General features: G+C 46.8%; 1 protein-coding gene across 2 annotated transcripts in view; it reads right to left on the reverse strand.

The window, feature by feature from the left end:
• Nucleotides 1-3,973, reverse strand: part of GCLC (glutamate-cysteine ligase catalytic subunit) — a 44,530-nt gene extending 40,557 nt beyond the window's left edge. The window contains exon 1 of one of the 2 annotated variants that reach the window (XM_070584801.1): nucleotides 3,408-3,973. In XM_070584801.1, coding sequence (XP_070440902.1) covers nucleotides 3,408-3,557 — 150 coding nt within the window. In that variant the 5' untranslated portion in view covers nucleotides 3,558-3,973. The remainder of the gene's footprint in view (nucleotides 1-3,407) is intronic. The other variant, XM_070584802.1, reaches the window with a different exon arrangement.
• Nucleotides 3,974-11,401: the final 7,428 nt, after the last annotated feature.

The raw sequence follows: 11,401 nt of genomic DNA on the forward strand, positions 1-11,401 counted from the left end.
CAAACTCAATGGATGGTATACCAGGCCTTAATAAATCTCACCTCAGTTTTATTGGTTTTATGCTTGATAAGAACACACTTATAAACATGAAAGACACATCTTCCTCTCAAAGTTCACATGGACTTTTCTGCTAACTAGAGGACAACTTACCTTCTCGCCTTTCAAAGCCGCTACATTGGTTTAAAAAGAAAACTGGAAAAATTACATTTGCTTCCAAATGCTGTTTTCTGGCACCTCTACAACCATTTACAGAGTTAGAACTCCGTAAAAGGAGACTCGACAAAATCTCAACGTAAATGATCCAAAACCTGGTATACTGAGTTTGAGAAACGGACCTGGAGTCACACAGATTTCAATTCTAATAATGCCCTTGCCACTAAGTAGCTGAAAAGGCCCAATACGGAGCTAACACAAGAGTATTAGGAAAAACTCAAGAGTCGTATGCATTTATAGCCACATTTGCAGCGTCAATTTCCTAGGTTTGTTTTTTAATGTGCGGGCTCCAAGTTATGAACAAGATCTGTACCTGAAAAGTTGTGTGTGAGCTGTGAAGAGAAAAGCCTTACTTTTTTGCACACACACAAAGCTTAGCAGGCAACAGAGCCCCCAGCAACATCCATCTCACCTTCGCCCCCCCCCCACCCCCCGGGGGAAAATGAAGTCTTTCCCTCCACCTAGGACTCAGAACTTCTATTCCCCCTAGAAAGAGCACAATAAATGGCGGCGAGGGTTAGGACGTGCCACACTCAAGGTGAAACATGCATCTGTTCGCTGATTTGGGAATCTACCTATTTATAAGGTTGTCACAGGAAAGAACTTCTGAATTCCAAAAAGTCGGCATACACACACCCTTGTAACACCGTCTATTTTTACCGCCGTGATTGGTCGCAGCCCTCTCTCTACTCAGCAGTCTAAAAATGATCTATCTCCAGGTGAATTTCAAAGAGTAACATTCTGGTTTGAAATATGTACATTATTAAAAAATCTTATTCCGGCCAGCCCAGAGGTGCAGTACTTAAGCACGCACGTTCGCTTCTGCAGCCCAGGATTCAGCGGTTCGGATCCCAGGTGCGGACATGGCACTGCTTGGCATACCATGCTGTGGCAGGCATCCCACATATAAAGTAGAGGAAGATGGGCACGGATGTTAGCTCAGGGCCAGTCTTCCTCAGCAAAGAGAGGAGGACTGGCGGCAGATGTTAGCTCAGGGCTAATCTTCCTCACACTACACACACACACACACACACACACACACACACACACAGTCTTATTCCAACTGTACTTAAACTGTAGAAGTCCAGAAGGGAAAGAGTCCAGTCCTCTCATTTTCCAAATGAGGAAACTGAGGCTCACGATCACACAGGCAGTCGGGCTGGCCTTGGAATACAACCCAAGTGGAACTCCCAATCCAGGATGCTTTCAGACAAACACCAGAGAGAAACGCTGTCCTAGTGCCGAAGGCCGGGCATTCTAAGAGGCAGGCTCTCCTTCCAACCATATCAGCGACCACAGTTTGAAAGCACATTTTTTCTTTTTTAATCCAACTCGAGGACCCGGTAAGTGCAACACGAGATCCTCCCCTGAAGAGCAGTATTTTGGTATCACACCAACACAGTCCACATATCACATCACAAACACCACCGTCTGTCTGGCTAGGCCATCCTTCATCTCTGGGCCCACAGCCCCACTCCCCGCTTTATCTACTTTTATCTGCTCAGCCTGTTTCTCAGTTATTTTCCAAGACTTCTGCATACAAACAAGCTTGCTTGCTGTCTGGCCCTGCCTGCAGACTTCTATTCAGCAGATGTGCTAGTGAGCTCCTACTATGTGCAAGGATTAGTGCTAACACTGGAGGCGTTGATGTCTCTTTTGCTCCTTGTCAAAGGCTCATCTCATCAAGGAAGGCTTCCATGATAAAGGTTGAGACTCTGGCTTTCAAACTCCTTTACTGCAACCATAGGAAGAAATAATTTACATGCCACCCAATACACACCCCCTCACACACACCCACAAGCAACTCAAAAGTATGACATAATACTCTTTAAGTATGACAAACTGATATCTCTCATCCTACTCCATTTCATTTTTTAAAAAGTCCTGGAGAGAAAAATATCTAAGGGGATAGAGAGGATAGAACATAAAATACACACAATACACAAATGAATATGTAAAATGTCAGATGCTGTAAAGAAACAATGAACTTTAGACTAAAATTGAAGAATTACCACCAAACACTGTATCCCTTTTCTGTTCAAAGAAGTATGACAAATCACTTATAGTAGAAATGTGAGTCACCAGTCATTATACTTTTTGAACTTTAAAACAGCAATTCCTCCTCTTGCATCAGGCAGAACTACCTTCCAATCTTAGAAAAAGAGAAATGAACTCTTCCAGAGAGAGAGACTCTACATTGGTGTGGCAGCACCTTGACACTCAGGTCGCGACTGGTAACAGGGACCAGAAGATAAATTACTTACACCTGAGCAAGCCACGGAAGACAAAAGGTCAGAGCACAAAAAATATAGGTGGACTTTTCAAGAAGTCACTTAATTATCTCAACTTTATACACATGTGATTTTTTAAAACGGGAAGGGACAGCACAAAAAGCTTTGGCCTAATTCTTGAAACCTAACAGGAGGCAAAGCTTTCCAGATCTTTCCAATAAACAGTGGTTCAACCTACTGAGAATCCAGGAACATCTCCCCTCCAGGCAGAACACAAGTTGCCTAGATTTGTAAGGTTTAGATGCTGGATCTAGGCCATGGAAAGGCACTAACAAATCCTAATTTTGAAGCTCTAAGCGTTCCCAATCAGGATTCAACAGGACCAGGAAGTTTCCTCCCCTTTATGAAAACCGAGCCGTCATTTGTTTCAATTTATACCTGCAAAGTGTGGTGTGGGGGAGGAGGAGGTTGGTGACAAGGAGAAGGTGGAGGTTTAAAAGACACCTGGATGAGATGGGGCAGCAGCACCTACAGATATGAGACCTGAAGACCTGACTCCTAACAGCAACGGGCCTTCTAAGACAACTTAGTCCTTTCCGTATCAATCGCAAAAGGGCACTTCGAGACGGGACTAGGGACTGCGATAGGCGGCCGGCAGACAGGGGAGGCTGAAGACTCCCCGAGGCACCAAGCGTCACACTTCTTCTCGCTCACGTCCTCCCAGCGCCCAATCTACATTTGCTGAATGAAGGGGAAACCCGAACGAATGAATGGATGGGAGAGAGAGAAGTCCAGCCAGGTCTCGGAGCAGGGCCCCAGGCTCGGGACGGCCCTGGTCGCCGGAGGGCGAGGCGGCGCGCGGGGACCCTCGGGCGCGGGGCAGGACGCGCCCCGCCGGGGGCCTGGGGCCGGGGAGCCGGGCGGCCCGGCCGAACAAAGGCGGCGCGGGGGCCGCGGGCTCACCTCGTCGCCCCACTTGAGCACGTCCTTGTGCCGGTCCTTGACAGCGTGGTAGATGTGCAGGAACTGGAGGATGCCGTGCCGCCGCACGTGGTCGGCGTGCCGCTGGGTCTCCTCCCAGCTCAGCGGCGAGCCCTGGGACAGCAGCCCCATGGCCCCCTTCTCCTCCTCCTCGGGACTGCCGGCGCCGCTCGCTCCGGGCGCGGGGCGCGGGGCGCGAGCCGGACCGGCACTCAGCTGCCCGCAGGAGGCGGCGGCTACACCGCCCCGGGGGGGCGCCCGCGGGCCGCAGCGGCGGAGGGAGGGTCGGGTCCGCTCCGCTCAGGCTCCCGGCGCGGGGTCCCTGCCGCCCAGGTGACCGACCCAGGGGTCCGGCGCCCCGCGCGGACCCAGAGGCGGAGGACGGGAGGGCGGGCTGCACGGCTCTGGGCCCGGCGGCCTCGGCCCTCGCCCGCCCCGCTCCTGCTCCGAGGCGGCGGCGACGGACCCCACAGCCGCGCTGCGACAGCGGCTCCCGCTTCTCTTTGCCGGTGTCGTGCACTGGCTTCTTCCTACTTGTGACCAAAACCTGCGCCGCCGCTGAGCATGCCCAGTGCTCCCGTCCGCTCGTTCGCCGCTCCCGGGCGCGATCCGTCGCTCCGGGTTTTATAGACTACGGGCGGGGGCGGGGACAGGAGGCGGTGCGGGACAGGAGGCCGGGCTGAGCGCCCCGGGAGACTCCGGGGGCGGCGGAGGAGGCGTGCGCAGGCGTGGTTGGGGCGGAGTCGAAGGGGAGGAGCTCCCGGGGGAGGAGGAGGGAGCGGGGCGAGGTGGGGGCCCAGTGAAGTCGGCCTCGCTGTAAGCACATATGATATGTAAAAATCCATTTTTCTCCAATCCAAAGAAGTAAACTCTGCGTTGGGGAAGAAAGCTGATTTGAATTAATGAGGAACCCACTAGATTATTTTTTAGGTGAGAAAGGCCTTCCATTTAAAAAGGGTGAGAGCAGCAGGGTATGGCAAGAAAAATACTAACTTGCAAGACAGATGAAACACAGGTTCAATTCTAGTCTCCACCATTTACCGTGAGATCTTGGGCAAGTTATTTTCATGCCTGTGTAAAATTATATTAATTCTGTCTTTTATGGGTGTTGTAAGAATGTGCACAATGCAGATATGCGTAGATTGATGGTCAATAAATAATTAAGAAGGATCAATTTGTCTACAAGTTTTTAGACATGTATATATTGCAAGCGTTTGTGTATTCTCTAAATTAGCTATTTGATGACGTGTGCTCTTTGGATGGCACAGACACTATTGCAACAAAAGGGGCTTTGTCAACATCTCCAGATGCTCTTTTGAAGGAATCATGTCCAAAAGTATATCCCCAATCCAAACCTAAGATTCATCCAAGTGATTAAAATGATGTTCATGTGAGCTTATCATGGGGGTAGAACATATTAGAAACAACTGAGGTTGGCCCTATCCTGGCAGAGAAAGGAAGGAAACAGGCACCTGGTCCCCAAATAACTTTTCAATAAATATGTGTTGACAGAGCAATGACCTGACAGGTCAGGGGAAAATGACAGCAACTAGATCTTACATTTACTGAGGACAGGTGTTTACTTATTGTGTCCGCTTCCCTCACGCTACAAAGTTAACCAGTAGTAAGCACTTATTAACTGCTGAATGGATATACGATAATAGAAGTCTCCTCTCCAGCCCCTTCATGTTGGATGTGCCCACCCCGGGGCTTGGAGACATGGATACCCAAGGTCTGGCTGTAATTTCCACAGTGGGGTGTGTGTATATGTGTGGGGTGTGGGGTGTTTGAAGCTCAGGAGATGATACTTCAATCCCCAGCAGACAGCCAGGATAAAAACCAAACCTCGTTCTAATTAGTCCCCAGACAACTCAACCTCAGCTACTGCCCCCATGCTTCCTTGTACCCTCCCCACCAACCACACAGGACCTGCAAGATTCTGGCTTTCTGCTGTTTTTTCCGCTTTGAATTCTTCACCTGACACGTTCCTGTTCATCCTTTGAGTCCCAGTTACTCCTCTCTGTATTTTGGTTGCTTTCGTACATGCTTCTATTTCCACATTGTGATAGAACAATTTAAAAAATATCTCCATGCTAGATAGTGACTGCCTGTGGGATGGAGATGATTTATGCTTTTCGTATGCGTCTGTAATTCTAGAAAAGTCCTTCGTATAAATGTTAGCTTCCTATGGAAGGCAGGCAGTGGGTGGGGAGTGGGGACAGTGTTGGTCATTGTTTCCCATGCAGGTGAGGTATCCAAAGGATCATTTTGTTATTCTCATAATCTCATCTCACATTTACAAAGAACTGCATTGTTCAACACAAAAGCCATCAGCCACATGTGGCTACTGAGCATTTGAAACATGCATGGCTAATGTGACTGAAAAACTGATTTTAGTTTTATTTTAATCCACTTAAATATAAATTTCAAAATTGATATTCCATTCGGTTACTGGAAAACTTTTAAGTAAATTTGGAAGAGGTTGGGAATGTGAAGCCACTTTTTCTTCTGTTAATTTTATGAAATCAAAATATAGATCAAGTATTTCCAATGAAAATCTAGTGGTTTGGGAGATGGACTGTGAGTGTAATGCATACTCCAGATTCAAAGACTTAGTACAAAAAAAAACCAATGTAAATATCTCATTAATAACTTTATATTGATTACTTATTGCTATAACAGTATTTCGGATGTTAAGATACAGTATATTACTGAATTTACTTCATCTGTTTTAGTTTTTAAAGGTGGCTAATGAAAACTTAAGATTACACATGTGGCTTGCATTCCACGTCATTGAAACAGCGCAGGTGTAAACATCCACCCTTTGCAAAGCACACAATTTCCCCCTACACCTGCAGCAATTCCTCATAATACCGTGAAGTTGGTCTCTTGAGAAAGTGCCAGTTTCGTTTGAATGAGGAAACAGAGACAGGGGCAGTTCAGTAAGAGGCTAAATTCTAGTCTAGCCGAAGCCCTACGTGAAACTGAATGTAGTGAGAGTTAACACTACAACTTGAGTCACTCAGCCCCAAACTCCGGTTGACGCAAAAGGGGGCCTTTCCCAGGGGTGAATTCCGAGACAGCACCCCAAGAGACAGCCCCTGGACTCCGGACAATCCCAAATCGAGTGCAGCGTGATGGCACCGCCTGGCAGTTATGTCAAATCTAAACCATGACCTCCACAGTGCCTTTACCAATTGCTGCTCAAGGGGGGAAAAAAACCCACCACAGACGAACGGAAGTCATATTCAACAACAATCATTTCCCTCAATTTGACAGTGCTTTGCATTTTTAGGTTTACTTCTCGATTTCACTTGTAGATTGCACCCAGGACTGGTTTCAACTTCTAGGATTGAGTTTTCAGCAGAGAGCACCAGACAAATCGTTTAAGACTTTCACGATCGCTAAAGGGAAAAGATGCCGCTCATATCTAGCAGAATAACCTCTTCCCCAGCCCTTGCCCAAAAACGATGCCTAGTCATTTCTCCCGCGGGCAAAAGCAGGGCTCCCGGGGCGGGACCCCACCTAGCCAGCGGCGCTCCAGACCCCGCCTCCCGGCCTCGCAGCACCCGGAACCACGGCAAGCACCGCCCCCCACGGCCGCCCGGAAAACCCGGAGCGTGGAGCCCGGCGGCTGGGAACTGCGCGCAGCCGCGCGGCCGCGCTGAGCATGCTCGGAGAGCGGGTCCGTCGCGGGAGGAAGCGGCGCGGGCTGCGGCCGCTGCACGCCGCGCCGTTGTTGTGGTACAGCCCCCAGCACGTGACTGCGCCGGCCCGCCTCCCCGTGACTCAGCACTTTGTGCCGGCTCCGGGCTGGAGGTCAATTCCGGGAGGCTGCTCGGGGCAGAGTCCCTGTCCGCCACTCCCGACCGCTGGGCAGCTGCTGCAGCAGGCGTTTAAGGCTCGTCAGTTTTCGGGCCTCCCGGCAAGGAGGAAAAAATGTATCATTTCCCTGTGGTCACGCCATTCCCATTTCTCCTGAGTCAGCGGCGCCGCGGAGAGCCCCGAGCGGGCCTCGCAGAGATCAAGTGAAGAAAGCGGAGGGGCTGTGCCTAGGCGTCTCTGAGGGAGGGACGTGTAGGTTCCAGCCACTTGCGGTCACCTGTCCCAGCCCTTACTGCTCTCTTCGGCCCGGGCATCCCCTTGATGGTCTCAGTAACTGACTCTGTATGGCGCACCTGCTTTATGCCAAGCACTCTGGTCTGGAATCCATAGAACAGTCTTGGTTGTTGCCACGTTTAATGGATGAGGCAATTGAGGTCCAGTATAGTACGTGGCAGGTAGTGGCCACGCAGAGATTTGCACTCCAGCGTGATTTCAAGGCTGGTGCGCTTTCTCCTGAGTCTCAAGGGCTAGATGTAGTAGGGCTTCTTTCCGTCTTTGTCCCTTGAGACAGCCTTTCCCCAGAAGGCCTCTGATCTGCCAGTGAGGTGCTTAAGATTTTCTTTCTTTTTATGGTAATTAATTGGTAGGAACAAACAGTTATTTCTTAACTTCAGTGTACACGGTACAAAATGCAGAAGATATAGAAAGGATTTTCTTCCTACAATTGCATTATATTTGAAATTTAATTTGATTATATTGAAGACAGCCCCCAGGGCCTTATAATAGTAAAGCGGTGGCCAAGACACTGGGGTCTTCGCCGAAACTCAGAGGATAATCCGCTGGGTCAATCTAAGCGATGTTGTGTTTATCATCAGCGACTCCTCCCTCTTCACTTGTTCAAAGGAGAGTCTGGAGGAAATGAGGTTTCCCTTCCAAGCTAAACATTCTCTGATGTCAACATTACTAAATTAGTTGAAAGAGTGCAAATCTTGTGTAGTTTTCTAACACGTGCTGCTGAGATGTGCTATTATCATTTTAAGTAAAAAAAAAAAAAAAACCCACCTTTTTAAACTTAGTTTTTAAAGCCAAGTTTTAGTTCATATGTATTTTTTAAAAACACACGTGCTCATTTTCATGTAGGGTTACAAAAGGTCTGCTCAGTTAAGTGAAGGCCTTCATTAAGATGGGGAAGCTTGAGGGGCTGGCCCCGTGGCCGAGTGGTTAAGTTCGCGCGCTTCGCTGCAGGCGGCCCAGTGTTTCTTGGTTCGAATCCTGGGCGCGGACATGGCACTGCTCATCAGACCACGCTGAGGCAGCGTCCCACATGCCACAACTGGAAAACAAGAAGAATACACAACTATGTACCGGGGGGCTTTGGGGAGAAAAAGGAAAAAATAAAATCTTTAAAAAAAAAAAAAAAAGATGGGGAAGCTTGAGCGTGCAAAGAAGATGAGTAGGAGTCAAACAGAGGATGAGGTTAAAGATGTGGGAGTGAGAAAGGATTCCTTTAGAAGCAAGAGCTCTCTGGAGACATGATTTGATGGGATCCAGAACACATGTGAAGTGGTAAGTTTTTTTCATAACAGTATCGTTGTCTTCCTGTGGGATGCTGGGAAAGACGTGTGGGGACAGGAAACGGAACAGCTACATACAGTAGACACACTCTTTTCACTGTAGTGTGGTTAAAGAAACACAAGTTTTTATTATGGGAGTTTCCAAACAAACACAAAAATACAGAAGACAGAATGTGATGTACCTGTCGCCCGTCTTCAGTATCACAGCATGGCTAATCTTATTTCAAGCATTTACCCCCTCTCCTTAGTTTAAAGCAAATCTTACTGGAGTGTGTTTTGAATAGTTAGCTCTGAGTGAGCACTGAAGAAAGAGAGATGTAAAAGACCATTTGAGCAATTGGTATGAGGGGTGTTCCGGGAAATGGAAAGGAGTGAGCAACAGGCCAGTCTCTTACTGGAAATCAATTTTCTTCATCCTGAAATTGGAGATGGTTGACGTTATCCAGTTGTTTTAATTCCAAATTTTCTAGCTATTGTTCTAAATTATGGGACCTTGCACTTAAAAACTAAACTGAAAAACCTTGCTGGTCACATGTGGTGTAAACTGTTTCACAATAGCTGGCATGGATAATTATTATGGTCAAAGTAGGCCCCCTGTCAAACGGTGAAAGGTCTTTAAGGCATGTATTTACCCTTTTAAGATTCCTAATCTTAGTCTACGCCATTTTCCTCCCCTTTCACATATATTTATATGTCAACTTCATTCTAGATTAGATAACAACAAATGATTGTACTTTGGCACACAGCAACCCATCATTTGTGGATGATGAGGTATGAAAAAGTGCCAACCATAATTACATCTATGTAGAAAGGCATTTGTACTGGTTATTGAGCAATTTTGCTTCGATAAGACCAGTTCCTAAAAGCAAAAAAAAAAAAAAGGAATAACATAATTGTACTTCCTGAAGGTATTTTTCCGCCCACCATACCCCCCTGACACTTATTTTCTTTTTCTTTTCTTTTTTCTTTTTTTAAATTGTGAGATGCCACCTATTTTAGAACTTAAGCTAAAATATAACAGGCACCTTTGGGGGGAAAAAATCAACTCATCTAAAAATAACTTACCCTACAATGCACAGGACAGCCCCACACAAAGAATCATTCATCTCAAAATGTCAACAGTGCCAAAGTGGAGAAACCTTGGTCAACCTATATCAGGATTAACTCTAAGTATTACATGGGTACCTTTCCTTAAATATTTGCAAGAGTCACTAATGTCATCAAAATGATTAGTTGAGGAGAACTGAATGTGTACAAGGGTTAGTATTTTATCTGCAGTTAGCGTGAGGACAAATATATATAGCCATCTAATATACTGCTAATCTCTAGTGCACTGATAGAGCCCATGACAGGAGGGGTTAGGAGCCCTCCTTATCCCATTTCTCTTTTTCTCGTGGCCTCTTACTGATCCAGCCCTAGTCTCCTCTCCACAGTGTCTTATTTCCTGTCCATGTGAGACTAGTTATATACTTGTACCAATATTAACATTCAACTGCAGAGGTCTTAGTCCCCCTGTCTACATTTCTTAAAAATTCAGTTTTAAAGTCTGAAAACTCTTTAGATCAGGGAATATGGCATACTAGAAAAAGCCTTGGCTTGAGTGAGTTGGAATCCCAACTCTGCCTGCTTCCAGCTCTTTAACCTTGGGCAAGCTTCAGCTTCATCGTCTGTAAAATGGGGCGGAAGTGATATTTTGCCCAGTGGTTGTAAAGGTTGAAAGTAACATGTAGAGCATCTGGCACATATTGAGGGCTCATTAAGTGGTACTTCTTTTGCATGAATCAAGGCGAGGAATTTCAGGAGGCCCAACACTGCCACGCTCAAGTAGCAGTAAGCTCAGAAAACATCTCCCAGCCATGGATGCTTCTGCTGTTGCAGTGGAAGGAAGTTTTAGACTTTCCCAGAAAGACACTCCCTTGTTACTCAAAATTCTAGCACCTAGAGAGGCTCACAGATTAGGAAGTGTACTCAGAGGCCACCCTTGGAAACCACAAGTAAACAGCAGAAACTGGAATTGATTCCAGGCCTCCTTGCCTTCAAAAATCCAAATTCATTCCACTTTCCTCACATTGCTAAAAACAAAACAAAACCGCGTAAACAGTAAATCCTAAATTTTGAAAAGGCCTTTGTGGCTTACGGAGTGCTCTGACTGAAGAAAGGGGTAATGAAGGGGTGAAGAAAGAACATTTCTCATATACCTACAGTGCATCTTGGCACTACATTGCCAGTCTGATTTAATCTTGAGTTTTAATTTCTTATGCATAAACTTATAGAAGATAGCCTTGGTACGTTTTACAAATTTAATTTGCTCTTTCTTAACTTTCTCTGTAGACCTCACTATTTCTAAGAACTGGACTCAAAGAATGAGCACACTAATAACTCATATTGGTGTGCAAAAGTGTAGCTTTCACATATTTGATAAAATAATGCCATTTGATTCTTATAACACATGTAAAGTAGGGCAATTTTACGGAGGAGGAGACTGAGGCTGAGAGCTTTCTTGTCTTGCCCAAAAGTTGCACCACTAGCACAAGGCCAAGCTGGGGTTAGGACACATCATTATTGACCCGTCCCAGC

The sequence above is a fragment of the Equus przewalskii genome, chromosome 19 (genome assembly GCF_037783145.1).
Source record: "Equus przewalskii isolate Varuska chromosome 19, EquPr2, whole genome shotgun sequence".
NCBI classification, from domain to species: domain Eukaryota; kingdom Metazoa; phylum Chordata; class Mammalia; order Perissodactyla; family Equidae; genus Equus; species Equus przewalskii.